At 43.4% G+C, this 23,666-nt stretch overlaps 1 protein-coding gene across 3 annotated transcripts in view; it reads right to left on the minus strand.

Annotated features, from left to right (window-relative positions):
- Positions 1–462: 462 nt before the first annotated feature.
- STYX (serine/threonine/tyrosine interacting protein) overlaps positions 463–23,666 on the minus strand; it is a 44,499-nt gene continuing 21,295 nt past the window's right edge. Inside the window, exons 4-12 of one of the 3 annotated variants that reach the window (XR_014787816.1) lie at positions 22,101–22,198; positions 20,481–20,541; positions 14,164–14,200; positions 13,120–13,159; positions 12,984–13,034; positions 3,286–3,358; positions 2,224–2,308; positions 1,355–1,571; positions 463–673 (exon numbers count right to left, since the gene is read on the minus strand). Coding sequence is in view for 1 of the 3 variants with exons in the window: in XM_084834676.1 (XP_084690802.1) it covers positions 1,501–1,571; positions 2,224–2,308; positions 3,286–3,358; positions 12,984–13,034; positions 13,120–13,159; positions 14,164–14,200; positions 20,481–20,541; positions 22,101–22,198 (516 nt within the window). In the remaining 2 variants the exon portion in view is untranslated. Of the gene's footprint in view, positions 674–872; positions 1,024–1,058; positions 1,572–2,223; positions 2,309–3,285; positions 3,359–12,983; positions 13,035–13,119; positions 13,160–14,163; positions 14,201–20,480; positions 20,542–22,100; positions 22,199–23,666 lie in introns of those variants that run through there. The other 2 variants (XR_014787818.1, XM_084834676.1) reach the window with 2 other exon arrangements.

Consider the following 23,666-nt stretch of genomic DNA (forward strand, 5'->3'; position numbering starts at 1 on the left):
TGCCTCTTCCCACCTCTTTGCTGAGGGGTGGTGGGCAAGAAAATCACCTTTGCTGAGGGGTGGTGGGCAAGAAAATCAGCTGCTGCTTCTCTGGATCCAAGCTGACAAGTACAGCATTGTGTATAATAGAAGTCAATATTCTGACAGGGAAAAAGCCTCTCTTCTGGCCACAGATCTTCTGCAGAGTAACCAGATTACTCTGCTACAACAAGGCACGTTGGGTTCCATACTGTTCTTTCAGGAATTCCCTTAGCTCTCCCAACATGAGGCCAAATCACAAGTCTCATATTTTTGTTCTAGTCTTCCACTCCCTCTGCAACAACCTGAGGCGCTCCTATTTCTTCCGGTTCAATAAAATCTATGTGATTTGTACCCATCAGGGATACACAATCACAAAATCTCATTAGCTGATCCCACATTTCCAGTTTCCAGTAGAAGTAAAAAGCAGCAGCATAGTTTTTTGTGTTTTGTTGTTGTTGCAGGATATGTTGCCTGCAGCTCTTCCTCTTTCAGGTTCTGTTTTTATTAGGTGCATAGGTCAATAGATGATACTGGCCAATCAGCCAGAGACAACACTTCAAATTGTGCTGATTAAGATGGAAGATACCAGCATCTTCTTTCTGGCTTCCCTGTTGAGGCAGTTGGTTCCACTCCATGAACTCCACTCGACCCTCTATTTGGGCACACGTGCATATAGAAAAATTAAAGGGAACATTACTGGGGACATTGTTTCTGAAACTCAGAGGTTTCAGTGCAGTAGGAGGAGGGAGGGAGAAGATAACAATGCGAGTTTCCCTGAGCTCCTTGAAGGAAGGCTAAGATTAAAGTGTCTTACAATGGGCTTTTGGCCTTTCAGGGGGAAGCCAAGGGGTAGACATATGAAAAACCACTTTATTTCAAAGAAAATCTGAGTTTTCTATTATGATAACACTTCAGTGATGCTGAACCCACTGTTTTTACTTCATGATGGTCACAGCAATAAGTTCTGATCGCTGCTAAAACTTGTTTTCCTCTCCCTGAAGCCTAAACTTGGAAAATGAAACAAATACAACCCACAGTGAGTTTTATGCAGTTGTTTTTTTCTGGGTTTTTTTTTTTTTTACTAAAGACTCTTGTTATAAATTACACAAAACTTTATAAACAAATCATCCCCCCAACTCGTACTTTGTTTTTAAGTAATAACTTTATCAATACAAATAAAGCAATTTCAAGTATGAAAAGTGCATTATTGCAATAATACCTCTTTGCAAGTCCAAAGTCTTGGTTTAGGGTAAAACTATAAAGTGTGTATAAAAAAAAAAGGGGGGGGGAGTAAAACAATCAGTGCCATCTAGTCAGTCAAGGAATCCAATACCTTAAAAATGTTGCCTGGTGTACTACTGGAGGCAAGTTTGCATAAGAAAGTTGGATTCTTCTCCCATTTTTAAAAATTAGATCTGGTTGTTCATCTTGCTGAGATTAGCAGCTGCCATGTGAAGCAAGTCCAGGGTGCTCCTAGTGTCAACCGTTCTGGGCTGCTGCTTGCGTATTGCTGATTTCTTCATCCTCTTCATGAGTACGTTTCAGACTTCCTGTAAAACATGCAGGGTAGTTGGAGAGGCTGGCCAAGAGAACAGAAACATGAAGTTGTTCCAAAAGAAAGAGGCTTAATTGGACGGAACCAGAGCTGATTCTGCAAAATGCTTTGGTTTTGCCCTATTTACCCCTCCCATTCCATTTACAAGGGTAAGTTAGAAATCCAAGGTTTGCTTACATATAAAAAAGAAACACCCATTTTAAATGTACCAAAATAGTTAATACATACTTGTTTATTACATGCACATGCTACACTTAAGTCACTGTACAAGCTGTTGTTTTGTTTTACATCCAGTCACCCTACACTTCTCTTCCCAGATGTGAACTAACACATTTCAGCCACCTTGTGCTACATGATCATTTAGCTACCTGAGAGTGTTGCAGAAATTCAAACTGATTCTGTCCAATAGGAACCAGCTGCTATCATAATTCATATCATAATCCACCAACTCTGTGTGGCTTCTCATGCCCAAATGTGAGCATGTTGCAAAAATCAGCCTGGGGGGGGCCCAGGCTCCTCACGATTTATTTCGTAAATAGATGTGAACAAGGTAGTTCCTTCCCAAATCAGCAGTGGATATGAGCCCCAAGTACATAAGACCAAACATTTTAGAGGGAAGGAGAAACAGATCTAGAACACCTGCTCACCTGTAGTAACAGACAGCGATCGCTCCAGCTGCCGAGGTGATGTCATCTGAATAGTTAACTTTGCTAGATAGATGGCTTCGTATTCCTAAAAAAAAAAAGACAGCGGAGTGACAGGATCTGCAGGAATCCTCCTGAATTGGGGCCCTGGCACAGTAAAAGGGGGGGCTAAAGGAAACTTAGATAGTAACTGTCATGAAGGTTGGAATAGTGGAGAACCTGAGATTGGGGTGGGGTGGGGTGAGATGTTATGAACAGAAGCAACTGCTTCCATCTGGCCGAACTGATCAGCTCCAAAAACCCAGAAAGACTCGATCCTGCACCGCCTTATACATTGAAGGAATCCCAGCTTGATCTCCGAAGCTCCTTAGCGGAACCCATGATATCTCCAGTGAAGGGTGAACAGTTTTGTGACTCTTATAAATATACACACACACACACACACACACACACACACACTATTCAGGCAGAAACAGATCTGCTGCCTTAACCCAGAATTGGAACACCTGAACTTGCAGCAGGACGACAGCTGGCTTTCCAAAAGAGACTAAACATGGCGCATGTGAGAGAATGATGGAGACTGTGACTCAAAGAACTCCTGTGCCACCAGCATCAAAACTCAGCCACAGACTGTGCCAGGATCCCTGCTGTTGGGAACTACTGCTCCACACAAGGTGGCCATAGGTCTTTCCACATGGACCACCAATACTGACTGACTGTCACTGCAGAATCCTCAACATCCTGGACTAAGAAGCTTTAGTGTTTATTAAAGTTCATGAACTCCTTGTTTTAGGTGTGGTAGGTTTCTGCTTTGTATATTTCATGTTTGCTATCCAGCTAGGTGTAATCGCTCACATTTGCAAACGTACAGTGTCGAAGAAAAAAACTGAACACCGCTAATATACCAAAATTAATACCCAAAACAATTGTTGGAAAAAGTAACCAACAGCCAGGCAATATGTAAATAATGTTTTTCTTTGAAACCATAACAAATATGATTGCATTTCAGATTCTTGGATAACATCAGGATTGCCTAGATCATGAACAGTTAGGAAAACTACTCACCTGAAGTTGATGAACAAATCCAGCATTGGGATTAATACAAAACCTTCTTTCTTGTACATACGTAAATGCATCCCTACAAGAAAAAGAATATCCTCTGTTTTCACCTTTGATTAGAATCAGTTCGCATTTCATTTCTGACTCATTTTAGTTATGTTTGTATTCTTCCCTCCCCTCAGGGAGCGTAGCATGACATACAAGAGCTCTCAAGCAATTAACCATCCAGGTATTAGCCGTGCCTAGACCTGCTTAACTTTAGGAAGAGACTTCTACAACCCGTAATGTCTAGGCCCTGATAGTTAAGATTTTCTTTATACAGAAAATGCTGCATGTGAAATTCCTGGTACAAGCATTAAGCACTGACCAGGGGCACAATTCACTGAGAACAATTAAAAGGACAACTGAAATTCAAACCTGTAAATTGTCACACTACTTCACATCATTGGGTTCACCTTCACAGCAAGTCATGTGAGAAGTGTCACATATTCCCATTTTACAGATGGGGAACTGAGGGTTTGTTTGTTTATTTTTTCATTTCATTTCTATACTGTCCAATAGCCGAAGCTCTCTGAGTACAATGAATCTATAGCAGAACCAGGATTTGAACCAGCCATCCAAGGACCAAGCCAAATGTTCTATTTACTGGGCCACAACACAGTTCTTGGGCATAAGCCCTTTTCCATTTTTTTAATTGTTATTTATTACATTTCTATACCGCCCAATAGCCAGAGCTCTCTGGGCAGTTTACAAAGATTAAAAACATTAAAAATACAATATACAGAGATTAAAAACTATTCACATTAAAAACTATTTACATAAAAAACACATGAACAGACAATATACACAAAAGAAACATATCTAAAACAATTTCAAACAAACAATCTCAAAACCAAACAACCATAACCATAAGACATTCCAGGATTGATTAAACACTTATACAGTCATGTGAAAAAGAAAATACACCCTCTTTGAGTTCTATGGTTTTACTTATCAGGACATAATAAAAATCATCTGGTCCTTAGCAGGTCTTAAAATTAGGTAAATACAACCTCAGATGAACAACAACACATAACACATTACACCGTGTCATTATTTATTTTACAGAAATGAAGCCAAAATGGAGAAGCCGTGTGTGAAAAACTAAGTACACCCTTACTGCTTCCATAGGTATGAAGAGGCCAAGTAGCAGCCAGGTGCTGCTAATCAAATGCTCTTGATTAACTGATCATCAGCAAGTGTGACCACCTCTATAAAAGCCGAAGTCTCAGCAGTTTGCTGGTCTCGAGCATTCAGGTGTATGTTACCACAATGCCAAAGAGTAAAGACATCAGCAATGATCTTGGGCCCAGTGCTCTTCAACATTTGTATTAATGACTTGGAGGAGGAGGTGCAGGGAATGATGATCAAATTTGCAGATGACACCAAATTGGGCGGGATAGCTAATACTTTGGAAGACAGAAACAAAATTCAAAGTGATCTGGATAGACTGGAGCGCTGGGCAGAAAACAACAGAATGACATTTCATACGGATAAATGCCAAGTTCTGCACCTAGGTAAAAAAACCAAATGCACAGTTACAAGATGGGGGATACGTGGCTCAACAACACTACAAGCGAGAAGGATCTGGGAATTGTTGTTGATCACAAGCCGAATATTTTATTATTTATTTATTGCATTTATATCCTGCCTTTTTTCCTCTTGCAAGGAACCCAAGGCGGCTTACATTCTCTTCCTCCTCTCCATTTTATCCTCACAACAACAACCCTGTGAGGTAGGTTGGGCTGAGAGTCTGTGACTGGCCCAAAGACACTCAGTGAGCTTCCATGGCCGAGTGGGGACTAGAGCCCAGATCTCCCAGCTCCCAGTCCAACACTCTAGCCACTACACCATGCTGGCTCTCAATGTGATGTGGCTGCAAAAAAGGCAAATGCTCTTTTGGGCTGCATTAATAGCAGTATCGCTTCCAAATCCTGGGAAGTACTAGTTCCCCTCTACTCAGCACTGGTTAGGCCTCATCTGGAGTACTGTGTCCAGTTCTGGGCACCACACTTGAAGAAGGATGCAGACAAACTGGAGAGGGTTCAGAGGAGGGCAACGAAGATGATCAGGGGACTGGAAACAAAGCCCTATGAGGAGAGACTGAAAGAACTGGGCATGTTTAGCCTTGAGAAGAGAAGACTGAGGGGAGATACGATAGCGCTCTTCAAGTACTTGAAAGGTTGTCACAGAGAGGAAGGCCAGGATCTCTTCTCGATCATCCCAGAGTGCAGGACACGCCGGCTGAACATCAGGAAAAACTTCCTGACTGTTAGAGCAATACGATAATGGAACCAATTACCTGGGGAGGTGGTGGGCTCTCCCACACTGGAGGCATTCAAGGAGGCTGGACAGCCATCTGTCAGGGATGCTTTGACCTGGATTCCTGCATTGAGCAGGGGGTTGGACGCGATGGTCTTGTAGGCCCCTTCCAACCCTACTATTCTATGGTTCTATGATCTTAGAGAAGCAATTGTTGCTGCCCATCAGTCTGGGAAGGGTTATAAGGCCATTTCCAAACAATTTAAAGTCCATCATTCTACAGTGAGGAAGATTATTCACAAGTGGAAAACATTCAAGACAGTTGCTAATCTTCGCAGGAGTGGACGTCCCAGCAAATTCACCCCAAGGGCAGACTGTGCAATGCTCACAGAAATCGCAAAACATCCAAGAGTTACATCTCAGACTCTACAGGCCTCAGCATGTTAAAAGTTCATGACAGTACAATTAGAAAAAGACTGAACAAGTATGGTTTGTTTGGAAGGGTTGCCAGGAGAAAGCCTCTTATCTCTAAAAAGAACATGGCAGCACGGCTTAGGTTTGCAAAGTTGCATCTGAACAAATCACAAGACTTCTGGAACAATGTCCTTTGGACAGACGAGACCAAAGTGGAGATGTTTGGCCATAATGCGCAGCGCCACGTTTGGCGAAAACCAAACACAGCATATCAGCACAAACGTCTCATACCAACTGTCAAGCGCGGTGGTGGAGGGGTGATGATTTGGGCTTGTTTTGCAGCCACAGGACCTGGGCACCTTGCAGTCATTGAGTCGACCATGACCTTCTCTGTATACCAGAGTATTCTAGAGTCCAGTGTGAGGCCATCTGTCCGACAGCTAAAGCTTGGCTGAAATTGGATCATGCAACAGGACAATGATCCCAAACACACCAGCAAATCTACAACAGAATGGCTGAAAAAGAAAATCAAGTTGTTGCAATGGCCCAGTCAAAGTCCAGACCTCAACTTGATTGAAATGCTGCGGTGGGACCTTAAGAAAGCTGTGCATAAACAAATACCTGCAAACCTCAATGAACTGAAGCAATTTTGTAAAGAAGAGTGGCCCAAAATTCCTCCACAACGATGTGAGAGACTGATAAAGTCATACAGAAAACGATTACTTCAAGTTATTGCTGCTAAAGGTGGTTCTACAATCCATTGAATCATAAGGTGTACTCAGTTTTTCACACGTGGCTTCTTCATTTTGGCTTTATTTCCGTAAAGTAAATAATGACACGGTGTAATGTGTCATGTGTTGTTGTTAATCTGAGGTTGTATTTACCTAATTTTAAGACCTGCTAAGGACCAGATGATTTTTATTATGTCCTGATATGTAAAACCATAGAACTCAAAGAGGGTGTATTTTCTTTTTTACATGACTGTATATTGCCAAATGCCTGGGAGAAGAGAAAGGTCTTAACCTGGTGCCAAAAAGATAACAATGTTGCTGCCAGGTGGGCCTTGTCGGGGAGATCATTCCATAATTTGGGGGCCACCACCGAAAAGGCCATCCCCTTCATGAATCACTGCCTTGTTGTGGCGAAGGGGCTTGCGTAACTCAGTGAAGCCATAAGCTATGCCGTGCAGGGCCACCCAAGACGGACAGCTCATGGCAGAGAGTTCTGACAAAATGTGGTCCACTGGAGAAGGAAATGGCAACCCACTCCAGGATTCTTGCCAAGAAAACCCCATGGAATGTATCACAAGGCTAAAAGAGATGACGCCGGAAGATGAGCCCCTCAGGTCGGAAGGTGTCCAATATACTACTGGGGAAGAGCAGAGGGAATTTCCAAGTAGCACCAGAAAGAGTAAAGCAGCTGGGCCAAAGCCGAAAGGACACTCAGCTGTGGATGTGTCTGGTGGTGAAAAGAAAGTCCAATGCTGTAAAGAACAATATTGTTTAGGAACCTGGAATGTAAGGTCAATGAATCAAGGTAAGCTGGAGGTGGTCAAACATGAGATGGCAAGACTGAACATCGACATCTTGGGAATCAGCGAACTCAAATGGACAGGCATGGGCAAATTTAATTCAGGTGACCATTATAGCTACTACTGTGGGCAAGAATCCCTTAGAAGAAATGGAGTAGCACTCATAGTCAATAAAAGGGCGGGAAAAGCAGTACTGGGGTACAATCTCAAAAACATAGAATGATCTCGGTACGAATCCAAGGCAAACAATTCAACATCACAGTAATTCAAGTCTATGCCCCAATCACTGAGGCCGATGAAGCTGAGGTTGATCGGTTCTATGAAGACCAACAACACCTTCTAGAACTAACACCAAAAAAAGATGTCCATTTCATCATCGGGGATTGGAATGCTAAAGTAGGAAGTCAAGAAATCACTGGGATAACAGGCAAGCATGGCCTTGGTGTACAAAATGAAGCAGGACAAAGATAGAGTTTTGCCAAGAGAACACACTGATCATAGCAAACACACTTTTCCAACAGCACAAGAGGCGACTCTACACATGGACATCACCAGATGATCAATATCGAAATCAGATGGATTATGTCCTTTGCAGCCAAAGATGGAGAAGCTCCATACAGTCAGTCAAAACAAGACCTGGAGCTGACTGTGGCTCAGATCATGAGCTTCTTATTGCAAAATTTCGGCTGAAATTGAAGAACGTAGGGAAAACCACTAAACCATTCAGGTATGACCTAAATCATATCCCTTCTGAATATACAGTGGAGGTGAGGAATAGATTTTAGGGATTAGACCTGATAGACAGAGTGCCTGAGGAACTATGGATGGAGGTCCGTAACATTGTTCAGGAGGCAGCAACTCAGTCCATCCCAAAGAAAAAGAAATGCAAGAAAGCCAAGTGGCTGTCTGATGAGGCTTCACAAGTAGCTGAGGAAAGAAGGGAAGCGAAAAGCAAGGGAGAAAGGGGAAGATATACCCAACTGAATGCAGAGTTCCAGAGAATAGCTAGGAGAGACCAGAAGGCCTTCTTAAATGAACAATGCAAAGAAATTGAGGAAAACCACAGAATGAGAAAGACTAGAGATCTCTTCAAGAAAATTGGAGATCTCAAGGGAACGTTTTGTGCAAAGACGGGCATGATAAAGGACAAAAAAGGCAGGGACCTAACAGAAGCAGATGAGATTAAGAAGAGGTGGAAAGAATACACAGAAGAACTATACAGGAAAGATCTTAATGTCCCCGATAGCCATGATAGTGTGCTCACTGAACTTGAGCCGGACATCCTAGAGAGTGAAGTCAAGTGGGCTTTAGGAAGCATGACTAAAAACAAAGCTAGCGGAGATGACAGTATTCCAACTGAGCTATTTAAAATCCTAAAAGATGATGCTGTTGAAGTGCTACACTCAATATGCCAACAAATTTGGAACACTCAACAGTGGCCACAAGCCTGGAAAAGGTCAGTTTACATTCCAATTCCAAAGAAGGGCAATGCCAAAGAGTGTTCAAACTACCGTACAGTTGCGCTCATTTCACATGCCAGCAAGGTGATGCTCAAAATCCTACAAGCTAGGCTCCAGCAGTATGTGAACTGAGAACTACCAGAAGTAGAAGCTGGGTTTCAAAGAGGCAGAGGAACTAGAGATCAAACTGCCAACATTCGCTGGATCATGGAGAAAGCAAGAGAATTCCAGAAAAATGTCTATTTCTGCTTCATTGACCACGCTAAAGCCTTTGATTGTGTGGATCACAACAAACTGTGGCAAATTCTGAAAGAGAGGGGAGTACAAGACCACCTTACCTGTTTCCTGAGAAACCTGTACGAGGGACAAGAAGCAACAGTAAGAGCCAAACATGGAACAACCGATTGGTTCAAAACTGGGAAAGGAGTACGACAAGGCTGCATATTGTCGCCCTGCTTATTTAACTTATATGCAGAGTACATCATGAGAAACGCCGGGTTGGATGAATCAGAGGTCGGAATTAAGATTGCCGGGAGAATTATCAACAACCTCAGATACGCAGACGATACCACCCTAATGGCAGAAAGCGAAGAGGATCTCAAGAGCCTCTTGTGGAAGGTGAAAGAGGAGAGTGCAAAAGCTGGTTTGAAACTCAACATTAAAAAAACTAAGATCGTGGCATCTGGCCCTATCACTTCCTGGCATATAGAAGGGGAAGAAATGGAAACAGTGACAGACTTTATTTTCTTGGGCTCCAAGATCACCGCAGACAGTGACTGTAGCCATGAAAATAAAAGACGCTTGCTCCTTGGGAGGAAAGCTATGGCAAACCTAGACAGCATAGTAAGAAGCAGAGACATCACCTTGCCGACAAAGGTCCGTCTAATCAAAGCTATGGTTTTCCCAGTAGTAATGTATGGCTGTGAGAGCTGGACTATTAAGGAAGGCTGAGCGCCGAAGAATTGATGCTTTCGAACTGTGGTGCTGGAGAAGACTCTTACGAGTCCCCTGGACTGCAAGGAGGTCAAATCAGTCCATCCTAAAGGAAATCAACCCTGAGTGCTCATTGGAAGGACAGATAATGAAGCTGAAGCTCCAATATTTTGGCCACTTAATGCGAAGAGAAAACTCCCTGGAAAAGGGAGTGCTGGTGTGCTGTGGTCCATGGGGTCACGAAGAGTTGGACACGACTTAACGACTGAACAACATCAACCGAAAAGGCCCTCTCCCTTGTCGCTGTCTTCTGAGCTTCCCTTGGTGTAGGCAGCTGGAGGAAGGCCTTAGATATTGAGTGCAGTATATGGGTATGTTCGTGTTGGGAGAGGCGCTCTGTCTGGTATTGTGGTCCCGAGCCATGTAAGGCTTTATCGGTTACAACCAGCACCTTGAATCGGGCTCGGACACATACAGGCACCCAGGCAAGCGGGCCAGAGTCGGTCTTATATGTTAGGACCTTCTGGTCCCCGTTATCAATCTGGCCGCCGCATTTTGCACAAGCTGCAGTTTCTGAACTGTCTTCAACGGCAGCCCCACATAGAGTTCATTGCAGTACTCTAACTTGGAGATTACCAGAGCATAGACAACTGTAGCTAGGTTATCCCTGTTCAGATAGGGGCGTAGCTAGGCCACCAACCGAAGTTGGTAGAAGGCACTCCATGCCACTGAGGCCAGCTGAGCCTTAAGTTACAAAGATGGTTCAAGGAGAACCCCCAAGCTACAAACCTGCTCCTTCAGGGGCAGTGCAACCCCATCCAGAACAGGTTGAGCACCCTCCATCCAGTCAGAAGAACCACCCACCAACAGCATCTCAGTCTTGTCTGGATTGAGTTTCAGTTTGTTAGCCCTCATCCAGTACACTCTCACAGCCAGGCACCGATTTAGCACATCCACAGCCTCTCCTGAAGATGAAAAGGAGAAATAGAGCTGCGTGTCATCAGCACAGTGATGACAATGCGCCCCCAAACTCCGGATGACTGCACTCAACCGTTTCATGTAGATGTTAAATAGCATGGGGGACAGAACTGACACCCGTGGAACTCTATACTGGAGAATCCATGGGGCTGAGCAATATTCCCCAAGTACCACCTTCTGGAGCTGACCATCCATGTAGGAGCAAAACCACTGCAATGCAGTGCCTCCCACTCCCAGCTCAAACAATTGTCCCAGAAGGATACCATGGTCAAGGGTATTGAAAGCCACTGAGAGATCAAGGAGAATCAACAAGCTCACACTCCCCAGTCTCTCTCCCGACATAGGTCATTATACGGGGTGACCAAGGCTGTTTCCTTGTCAAAACTTGGCCTGAACCCTGACTGAAATGAATCTAGATAATTGGCCTCATCCAAGAGTGTCTGGAGCTGGGATCCATTATTACATTGGGAGAGAGGGATGCACTATTAACACTTCCCCTCTCACAACATAGATACCTCAGATATCTCAGGCTTTAAGTCCTCCATTACAACACGAAATAGCTGACCTAGTACTACCCCAACAGCCAGTCTTAACCCCTAGCATCCCATTATTCCTCAGAAAGACTGTCTGCATCCCCATCCTTGGGGTTAAGGCCAGAATAACCCAGCGCCATCACTGAGGCTCCTTTGGCACTGGAACCAAGCTCCTCGACAGCTGTTTCGGTCCCATAATTCCTTGTCCTAGGCATGGTGGCAGCACATTTGAGCCCTCTGTTTTCTTCTCTGGCCACCATTCCAAAGCCAGAGGTGTTCCAGGCACTGGCTTCTATGCCAGGTATCTACTGGAGCCAGGTGAAGTGGCAATGGCAGGAGTAGCAGGAGCATCCATGACGCTCATCAGCCATGTAGGCCGAGGTTGGGCCCCCCCAAGTTGCTTGCACAAGGAACTGGCACTCCTTCCTGAAACAGGTACTGTTCTTTCTGCACAACTATGTCCTCCTAGCAGGGGCCATGGCTCAAGGGCAGAGCACCTGGGTTGCATGTATTAGCTCCCATGTTCAGTCTCGGCATCACCACTCACAAAAGACCTCAGGCAGCAGGGCTGCAACCCATCGCTGCCCAAGAACATGGAGAGCCCCTGAAATATGGATTTGATGATATTGGGTGAGATGGAGCAATGGCCCTGATCCAGTATAGGATAGCTGCATATGTTTGTGAAGTGGTGGCAGAACTTCAGTTTTACTCCAGGCTCCACCTTCAAGGCTACCAATGCCAAACTCACTACACCCGCCGCCACGTCCCTATTTCAAACACTGGGAAAGGATCGGCAGCCTGCTCTTCACAGCGCCCACCGGCAGCAGCAGCAAGCCAGCTCCAAGAAGCACTTCCACTGCTGAGCACAACTGCATTCAGTAATAACTTTTACAAAGGCTGAGAAAAGGGACAGAAAGAGGAACCTGGCCTGGCACAGAAAGAAAACAGCTGCACAGACTGGTCTTTATTCCCAACATCTTCTGATACTACATTTCATTTTCAAGTTTGTCAGCCTGCTTACATTAGATGCAGCTATATTATGTTTTAGGAATAAATTATATTGATTTTTCCTTTGAAAAAGATACGCAGTATCAAAACATTTTAGGAATTTATGCCGCTGTTTTCTTTCCAAGTTGGATACTTCTTCCAGCTGTTTTTAATTACTTGCTGTTGTAGAACTTGACCTGGCCCAGGCAGTTATAATTCCTGGCAGTGGTGGGCTTATTTGTTGTTGGGTGTGTTTTTTTAAGATAGAGCCACTTGGGAAACGCATTTTGGCCACATCATGGCCCACTAGTTGAAGACCAGCAATTTATGGTAGGAACACAGGAAGCTGCCTTATACAGAGTCAGATCATTGGTTTATTTAGCTCAGTACTGTCTACAGTGCAGACTCTACGCTACCTTCCAGCAGCTCTCCAGAATTTCAGACAGGTGTCCTACCTACAGATGCCAGGGATTGAACCTGAGACCTTATACATGGAAGCAAATGCTCTACAAATGAGTTAATCCCATCCCTCAAAAAAGTAGAAAGTAGATCAATGTGTTTCCTTACCTGTACTTCACTCCAAAAGTTTCCATAATATATGCAATAACTAAGGCAGCACTGAAAAGAAACAAAGAAACTAAGTAAGGTATGTTGGCCATGCCTTATGAATGCAGAAAACCAACAACACAGTGAACTTTGTTACCTTCTAGAAATCCCTGCGTTCCCATGGACAAGAACTTTTCCTGAGAATGGAGAGAGTTACTTTACACAAGCCAGACAGAATTTACACAAAGTCACTAACTCCTGTATTCTTATTATTAAATTTAAATTCCACCATTTAGTCCATAGCAGGATTCACAACTTATCTTATAAACATCAAGGCCCATGGGAGGCCGCACCACCCACCTCCCAGGAAGAGCACCATGGCGAGGAAGAGGACCAGCCTGCCTGGCCTACCCGTCAACCCGAGGAGGCACAGCTGCAGGGAGCTTGCTTGCCCTCTCCCTGCCAGAAAGAACGCTCTCTCCAACTGCCAGTTGCCCTGGCCCTGCAGAGCAGAAGGGAGGCACGCTCCGGCCTCTGCCACTGGCCGGGGGACTAAGGCTGCTGGGGTGTGTGTGTGTGTGTGTGAGAGAGAGATAATCCATTATAAGCTGTCTTGAGGAACATTCGATCCGATCAAGGTGGGATATAAATCTTCTATATAAACACATTTTTAAAATATATTATCCGAACACAATACAATCTAACATATAAAAACCTCATTTAAACCATTAGCATAACCAGTACTGACTGAAAGCCAGCAGTAAAATCAGCACAAACATTCTGAACCCACCTAAGCAGGAGGCAACATTCCAAGGTGGGCAATTTTGTTTCCTTCTGATTACCCCAAGGAAGGCTTCCATGTCCTGTTGTGACCTCCCAAATGACCCTCTAAGGAATCTGGGCTGTGAAGGCCGTACTAGAAAGCACGTTCCTATCTACTGCTACGCACCCTATAGCAAGGGCCAATCTGTTCCCAGAAGGCATTGCTATTTGATTGTGAAAAACTGCCCTAGGGATTAGAAGGATCACTCAAGTTGCAACAGAAAATATCCATTTTGACTGGGATCTGTATCATATATCCCATTCCATGACTAAGTACATCCACCCCATGCATTCACCTCTATACACACACAGCCTGAAAAAGCAACATCTGTAATAATCAATCAATAAATTAGGCAGGAAGAGAATTGAAGGCACATACCTCCAATCTGTAAACTCCCATCAATAAACTCCTTAGTCTAAAGGGAAAAAGAGATTCAATTCCTGTTACAGCCACCTCAGACATTCTTATATTAATGCAGCCAATCAACATTTATGTGTTCTAGTGTACCATGCACACAGGGACATTTTAAATAGCTGTAGCTCCAAAAAGAAGGTTTAGATTAAGGTATTTAAGGGTGCAATCCTATGCATGTTTAGAGAGAAAAAAGCCCTACAATTCCCAGCATGCCCCAGTCAGCTTGGCTGGCTGGAGGGATGCTGGCAGTAGGACTTTTTTCTGTCTAAACATGCATAGGATTGCACCCTAAAATGCTTAGAAATCGCTGGTCTTTATATTACCACTAACAACACTCTTCTTAGAGAGCCTGCTTGAAAATGATGATGACCCTCAAACACCTGCTTCTTACAAACTGCTTTACACCTATTGAGACAATTCCTAAGGGTTAGAACTACTGTCTCAGAGGCACATGCACAGAATCCAATCAGCCCTGCAAATAACTCAAGACCCCTCCAAAGTTTAACAAGCTTCCCAAAGGTGGTGTTCGTAGCCTAGTAGTATTTATCTTTTCCCGTGTACTCTTAACTTTTTCATGACAACTGTCTCTAAAAGCACCTCCTGCTGGCAGCACTGGGGTTAAAGGGCACTGATTAGGTTTGTCTGGCAAAATAAATAACCCTGATTTTAACTGCTGCCATTCTCTTATGTTTTGATTGTTTATTTTTTTGTGTGGATTGTATTATTTTTATTATTGTTCTTTGCTACCTTGGGCACTTTTTATGGACAGGCAGGATAAAAATATTTACAATAAATAAATTTCTGTTTCATGAACCCAAGTTTATGGGGGGTGAGGGGCAAAGCTGCAGTGCACAGCAGTCTGCAGTTGTAATTCACGTGACTGCTACAACACATCTGTGCACTTTCCTTCTGTGTGCTTAGCACTTGTTGCTTAGCGTCACATTCCAAGACATCTAGAAGCCTACACAATGCAGTAGAAGATCCTGGGAATGAAGCAGCGCTAATGCAGACCAGTGTTATATTCAAGAAGCGTCATGGACTCCAGCAAAATTTTATTTGAGTGAAGGATTAAAAAAAACACTTCAGAACAAGAGAAAAAAATCTCAAATGCACAGAACAGTACAGCTGTTATAAGAATATCATATTAGATGTTTTATGGCATCACTGCCCTTATATCATTGACTTCACAGCCTGGAATGATTTCCTTCACCTTGGAAACATTGGGGAACACTCTCTAGAGCAGTTTTCCCCAACCTGGTTCTCCCCAGATGTTTTGGACTACAATTCCCAGCATTCTTGACCACTGGCCATGCTGGCTGGGGCTGATGGGAGTTGAAGTCCAAAGCATCTGGACCAGGTCGGAAAGGCGGCTCTAGGGAATAGCAGTCAGGTATGTGAGGAGTGTCTTTAGCAGTGGGAGGAGAAATGGGTGTGGTTGATCAGGGTTTAAGGTTCTAGAGGAGCCTGGATGACTCACTTTACTTGTCACGATGTTATCAGCCACTTTTTACACCAGCTAACAATACAACTTTTGTATGGCTTCAGCCTTGAACTGCAGCAATATTCCTTTAGAACTGCACATTCTGTGTATGGCTGCACATTTTTAAAAAGCCCAGAGAACAAACCCACCATTTCTGTTGACTGAGCAGTGACAAGGCCTGGGGAGCATATCTACTAAAAAAGACAGAGCTGGCCTGATGTAGTAGTAATGGGGGACTTCAATTTCCCCGATATTTGTTGGGAGACAAATTCTGCAAAACATGGCCCCTCCAAGAACTTCCTGACCTCTGTTGCTGATAATTTCCTCCTAGAGAAAGTGGAGGAAGGAACTAGAAGACTGGCTACCCTTGACTTGATCCTAACCAACAGAGATGACTTGGTGGATAAAGTAGCAGTTACGGTAACCCTGGGGGAAAGTGACCATGTTACGCTTGAGTTCTTGGTTCTAAAGGAAGCAAAAGCCGAGTGTAGCCAAACACATACCCTGGAATTTAGAAAAACCAATTTCAATAAACTCAGAACAATGATAAGTAAAGTCCCATGGCAAGCGACTCTAATGAGAAAAGGAATCCAAGATAGGTGGGAGTTTAAAAAAAAGGAAATTCTAAAGGCACAATTACAAACAATTCCAACAAGAAAAAAGGCAGAAGACAACAGAGGAAGCCAATGTGGCTTCACAAAAAGCTTAGAGATGACCTGAAAACAAAAAAACACACATATAGGAAGTGGAAGGAAGGCCAAGCAATAAAGGAAGAGTATAGGCAGGTAGCACAGAATTGCAGGGATGGCATCAGGAAGGCTAAAGCTGAGAACGAGCTGAGGTTAGCGAGGGATGATAAAAGCAACAAAAAGGCTTTCTTCAGATATGTGCATAGTAAAAGTCAGAGGAAGGAAATGGTGGTCCAACTATTAAATGAGGATGGCAAAATGATAACAGATGACAAAGAAAAGGCAGAGGTGCTCAATTCCTACTTTGGCTCAGTCTTCTCCCAAAAGAGGGTCTATGACCCCCCTGGCAAAGGTGAAGTACAGACTAAAGGGGCAGGATTGCAGCTTGAGATCGATAGGCATTTGCTCAAGGAACACCGAATTACTTGAAATGACTTCAAATCTCAAGGGCCAGATGAACTGCATCCCAGAGTAATAAAGGTACTGGCAGAAGAACTCTTGGAGCCACTGTCTATTATCTTTGAAAAATGGGTGAAGTGCCAGATGACTGGAGGAGGGCTAATGTTGTCCTTGAAGGGAGATGTGATAGTGCTCTTCAAGTACTTGAAAGGTGGTCACAGAGAGGAAGGCCAGGATCTCTTCTTGATCATCCCAGAACAAAGGACACGGAATAATGGGCTCAAGAATAATGGGCAGAAGCCGGATTCTGGCTGAACATCAGGAAAAACTTCCTGAGTTAGAGCAATACGACAATGGAACCTAGGGCGGTGGTGGGCTCTCCCACACTGGAGGCATTCAAGATGAAGCTGGACAGCCACCTGTCAGGGATGCTCTGACCTGGATTCCTGCACTGAGCAGGGGGTTGGTCTCGATGGTCTTATAGGCCCAACCCTACTATTCTACAACTCTATGATAAATCTGTGTAACAGGTCTACCCCTCTATTGTTTTTCAGTGGGTAGGCCTGGTGTCTGAACAAAGTCTTTCCACCCGCAGCTGTAACCCTCAATTCTTTCCTTGACTCCTTTCACCCTTGTAATGGCCTTTGGGCCAACGGCCATTACAGGGGTGAATGACGTTGTTAATATTAGGCAGTGTGTGTGTATGTGACCTGTTCAGCTTGCAGTCCACTCCTAGGCTCTGCACTGTAGGCAACACGCAATAGATTCAGGTACCTTCACAACAGGGCTATTACTAAAATACATGACAAAATACTAACTTCTGAGGAGTTGCATGGCACACTATCTCAGCTCCAAGGCTTGCACTAAGAGAGAGATGTGGAAAGGCTTTACTTGGGCCTCCTGCAAGAACTAAAAATGGCAGGTTCTCTCAAAGCTGCATACATTACAACCCCCTCTAACCCTTAACAAATTGTACTGCTACCACGATCAACTTTAACCCCACAAAATGGGAACAATACTTGGCTACTTTGCAGGAATGGCATAACACAGCCCTGCCTCCTGCAATAAGGGTATAATGATGATGGAACCCATTGGTCTGGTTCACTCAACACAACAGCCCATCGTGGTTAATTAACCTTTAAGGAGCCACGGTGTGTGCCGGCCACCATTTGAATATGCAATCCCCAATTGGGGGCTTGTCCTGTTGTCCAAATCCAGCATTACTCTACAACAAACTGAGACTTATGCGAGGGTTAACCCTCACAGAACCCCCAACTCTGTGCCAAGTTCAGAAAACATGACAATCTCCCCCCCCCCCCCCCCAATTAGGCATATTCGAAATGGCTTGGGTGAAATAACCCACATTGAGCCAAGGCATTTCATGCAAACCAAGTCAATCTCAGGGTAATTTTCTAAAATATTTATAAACTCAGAAAAAAAACTATTAACAAGACTTGAGTTAGAAAGCTCATGAACTCTGTCTTTGATGTTGCCTTTTGTTTTTTGGTAGACATACTACTCCCCAAACTTAGACACAGTAACTCCTGGATTTCCATTTTTTTTTTTTAATGAAGCTGCTAACAGGGAAGACCCCCAAAAGGCTTCACACACCCTGAACAGTTAACACACACAGATCGTGGGTGTGTTAACCATTGCTGTGACGTCATTCATTGGCTATAAACACTCAAAGGTGGGAACAGGCTAGCTTCTCACAAACAAATGGGCACAATAGTGGCAGCATGTTTTGCTTCATATCTCACGTTCTACAAGGGCTAGAGACTTGCTTTTTTCTTTAATGAAAGCTGTGAATCTAGAGATTATGACTCATCAGGGGGTGGGGGGCACAACTGCACCACCTTGCCCCTTCCTGCAGACGCCCATGCCTAAGATTCATGACAATGTTTTTTTAATTGATAGGAGCCATACATGCAGAACATGTCAATGTAATGTGTGCCCACCTGTAAATATCCTTGATTACAGGTTCCTGTAAGCTGCAACATTTGGAGTGATTATCAGTAGCATTTGTTTCTTAAAAATGGTGTCTAGCTCTCATTGTTGTGAAGCGGCAGCAAGAGGCTATTGGCTTCTCCGGGCTATTTCTCATAGGTCCCTACCAGGCGTGGCAAGCACACATGCTCAGGTATCTAAGAAGCACTTGATTGAGGACCTATCCATTACTGAGGGTGAGAGTTAAGCCACTGCTGTGCATCCTCAGCAAATCCCCACTATGGACAATGTCCATCCACAGCACAGGACACAACAGGAAAGTTAATAGTGCACCTAGCAAAGACAAGCTATGCCACTGAAACTCAAAATGTGTTGGTTCGTAAGTGAATCTAAAAGATACATAATTGTCGATAAATAACTAGCCCTGACTTTGATCCAGTGAACTTTAATACTTTGTAATTCAAACAGAGATTATGAGTTAATTTATATTTTCTGTACCTGTGCCTGACTAAGCAGCTAAACCCCACATTTTTGCACTTTTTAGATGTTGGTTGCTGTAATGCTTTTGTTTCCAAAGGAAATGGAAAAAGTCCTGCTTACAATGCATATGCTCATGGAATGTTTTTACTTTAAATGAAACTATACAACAATCAATTACGTTTGAAGAAACAGCCATGGAGATTTGTATCCATTCCTTGTTCAATGTTTCTCTCTCACACTTGTGGCTTTTTTTTTGGAATGTAAAAATTTAGACTTGGGTGCTGGGTGGCACTAGGAGGAATACAGGTAAGATTGTTGTCTCCACGTGCTCAACCGTTTTCTGAACTTGCATATTTAAGTTGTGATCATGAGTGAGTTACAAGGCTAAGTGGTACTGTGTGTGGGTAGGGGGTACCTCCACCCATGGCTCCATGTCAAACTATTAAACACTCATAACAGCAAATCAGAAAAGTGCATTGTGACACTTGATGCTGTGAAATATGGGTTGCCTCTATTGCCATATTCTCAAGATGTACTCTGGTGACACACATTTGCAAACGTTTAAAGATACTATGAAATTTCGTAATAACAGAACCTTTGTCAGAGTTTATAATGCTGGATTTGTAACTTGGCAAGACCAATTATGAATTAAAACAGGATCAGTTCACCCATCACTAGTAAAGACGGATGCCGAAACATATGATTGAAGCAACTCAAATCTGTCCCAAAAAATGAACTAGCGGATTAACATTACCATATTTGAGCCAAGAATCACATGCTGTGACTCTTTCCCTTTACTATCAACACTATGTGAATATGACAATCGCCATCTGTACATGCCGCTGGGAAGTTCTCCTGAACATTAAGATGAATGGGACTGTGCAAAAGAAGTTCTGTGCTCTTCTGCAATTCCCATTAATTCATTGTAGCTTGTGCAAGTGAACTTCCCAGTGGACTGTAACCATGGCAACTAACAATATTACCAATCGCGCTGACCCACAAACCTATTTAATTATGAGGACACTGTAGGAAGAAGTCATACAAATCAGCCATGCAAATCTATGCAGAAACATGCTCCATATAGCATTATTGTCAGTCACTACTGGCACTACCACAGGGATGTTACTTGTTCATTCAGCTGCAACACTTCAAAGTTGGTTTGCTTTGTCTTCTCATTCACTCATTCATTCACTCACTCACTCCGTCAGTCGGCTGCATGAAATCACATCACTTCTGAAAGGTATGATATGAAACAGTTTAACTCACACGTCATCATAAGCACTTACCATCGGGAAAAATCTTATTATATTTTCAATGGGACTATCTGCAATATCCAAGACTAAATACCTACAATTAAAATAAGTGTGTTAAGTACACGACCGAAACGGCTCATCTTCTAGAGTGCTAATACCTAGCCTGGAAAATGTTTCTCTTATCATCTGAAACTGATATGGTATCAAGAATGGGAAGTTAAAAGGCAGGTTCCTAACACAGGTTAAACTACACATTTTGCTGCAACGTGATAGCCTGATGACCCCCTTTCTGTTGCAAAATGCACTCATCAAACCTGGTCTGGAACCCATATGCAGAATCAGCTTGGGGAAGGAGCATTTTCAGAGAAAAGCAACTGGCAGAGGAAGGGTTCAGTACTCTCCCTCCTTCTGCCCCTTCACTACGGCAAGGCAGCTCCCATGGTTCCTTTGCAATCAAGAAGGCCTGTACTCAGGGCAGAGTACATGCTTTGCATACAAAAGGCCCGAGGTTCAATCCCTGGCATCTTGAGGCAAGGCTGCGGACATCTTCTAGGGAAACCCTAGGAAGCCACTGCCAGTCAGTGTAGGTCACACTGAGCTAAGAAAGGCCACATTCCTTAACGAAGCTTATGTCAAAACGTGTCTTTATAACTGTATCTAGATTCTTGAACCCCGGAGGTGCAAAATGACAGTGGTTGTCCTATTTGCCTTCTCACTTCTCTGAAACAAACACAAGCAAAAATAAATGATTCTTGACAAGAGGAATAAAGAGGAACAAGTTACACAGATGCCATTTTGGAATCACAGCAGCTGGAAATATGAACGGTGGAGAAGCCTCAAGTTTCAAAGGGGTTGACAAAACATGCTGCACATTAGCACAGCATACTCTGTCCTTACATCATAACTGAACCCAATTTCTTTCCTTTTGTCACTCATAATACAGGCTTTGGGGGAAACAAACCAGATAATCATAAAGTTCTTGTATCTCTATTTTTAGCCTTCTAGACTACTGACATGTGATATACCTGCCAACTACTGTGATCCATAGACACACTTTAAATTACCTCACGCATCAGAGGCAGTGTAACAGTCGCTGGGGAACACAAGCAGGAGGGTGCATTTTCTGTTGTGGGTTACCCATAGGCATCTGGTTGGCCACTGTGCTAACAGAATGCTGGATTAGATAGGTCTCTGGTCTGATCCAGCATTTTTCTTTTTATTCTCTTACTACCTAAAATCCTGCCTAAAATATTGCTGAAAACATTGTTCTACAGTGTAAAAGCTGGACAGCATCCAACACTGCCCGTGCATGTGCCAGATCCACTGCCAGTTCAACGGGAATCTAGCAGTTCTTAAAGCAACGAGAAATGAGCTGAAATGGTCATTTCCAGAACTGACGACATCAATGGAGCGTGCAGAAAGCTCTGCTGATCTATCCTTTTCCAGAAAATGAGCATTTTGACTGCTTTCCGGTGTTGCTTTAGGAAGCACTAGCTTCCTTTTGCACCAGCGGTGGGTCACGCTGGTGCAAGTTAATCAGCAGAGGCACATGGGCAGCACTGGATACCGCCTACTGAGCTACACTGGCACAAGCACGTATTAACTAAGCTTCAAGACTGTCATTTTGAGAGGAGTGTTTTATGGGTTTCTTACCTAAATAATTGCTGGAAGTTTGGTTTAATAAAGTTTGCTTCAATATTTTGCCGTATGCATATTACATGGGTGATTCCATGTTTCTGAAGTATAGGTAGCTGCAAAACAAATTTTTTAAAAAGGTGAAAACTCTTTCAAGCTAGGACTGATACAACAATGGCAGAAGAAATTTCAAAGTTACAAGATTGCATCTTCAGTAGCAGATATTTAGCTAGCTGACATTTCATTAAGGCAATGCATTTAGTTACATTCAGTTTAGTAGCACCTTGAGGGCTTAATTTTTATTTTATCAGTCTGTGGCATTTACATACTGCTGAATATAATAAAAATCTCTCAGTGGTTCACAACATGAAAACACCTCCAACTACAGTAAAAATCAAGGCGCGGTAAAATGGAGCAGCATAATCAATTTACTTACAGCCCAGGGAAAGCCTGGTGTGTTTTCACTTGTAGGCAAGTGTGTTTTCAGGAAGTATTTGAAAGATATCATGTTTTCTGCCTCCCGAACTACACGAGGAAGGGTTTTCCAAATGGTGGGTGGCGCTACAGAGAAAGCCTGCCCTATGGGTATTTCATGCAACATTCCGTTCATTTTGGAATGACCAGAAATTTATTTATTTATTTATTTAATTTCTATACCGCCCAATAGCCGAAGCTCTCTATCTATAATATCTAGCAGGCCACCTCTGCTGATCTTAAATGTTGCCTTGGTATGTAAAAGGGACGGCGGCCTGCTAGATATCCTGCTCGCAAGCTGTTTAGGGCTTTGTATGACAGCATAACCTTGTACGTGGCTCAGTAGCCAATAGGCAGCCAGATGGCATTTAAAACCAAATGCTGCAATTAACTGGTTTGTGTGCCTGACACAGTGGGCCAGTTTGCACGATTGCTGCAGCTCACCGCGGCTTATTTAAGCCACGGTGGGCTACGATGTGTGCTGGTGGCCATTTTGAATATTCAAGTCATGGCAGGCGATCGCGAAGGCTTATTGTGTTGCAGGAACCCAGTGAGGGTGGCCTATGCGAGAGTTAAACAATCCTTCCATAACCCATGGGCTCTTTTAGGGTTATGCAAGCATTGTTTAACCCTTGCATATGCCACCCTTGCTGGATTTGCATGACACAATAAACTATGGCGACTGCCAGTTGTGGCTTGAATTTTCAAAAGGGTGGCCAGCATGCGCAGCAACCCACCATGGCTTAAATAAGCCACAGTGGGCTGTGGTGATCCAGGCAGCATGAATAAGCTGGAAACTTGCAAAGTCACTGTGCTTTAAAGGGGGCTTCCCTCTATATTTGAATCTTTCTCCTGACTATTTGATATTGTAATACAGGTGCACTTGTTCAATAAATAATGTAAATATCTTCAAGGACAAATAATGTTGTGTCAGAAAATGTGTCTGGTTATTTATGTGTGGTATGTATTTTCACTTAAAAGATTTCTATCCCATCATTCCTCAGGCAGAGTCCAAGGGAGCTAACAACAGAAAATTAAAACATTACAATACAAAGAAAATAAAATACAAGAATGACAACAAAGCCAAAAACCACAGTGTAAAAATAAAAG

The sequence above is a fragment of the Heloderma suspectum genome, chromosome 1, assembly GCF_057233095.1.
Source record: "Heloderma suspectum isolate Gila_16-S chromosome 1, 16-S_ref, whole genome shotgun sequence".
Taxonomy (NCBI): Eukaryota; Metazoa; Chordata; class Lepidosauria; order Squamata; family Helodermatidae; genus Heloderma; species Heloderma suspectum.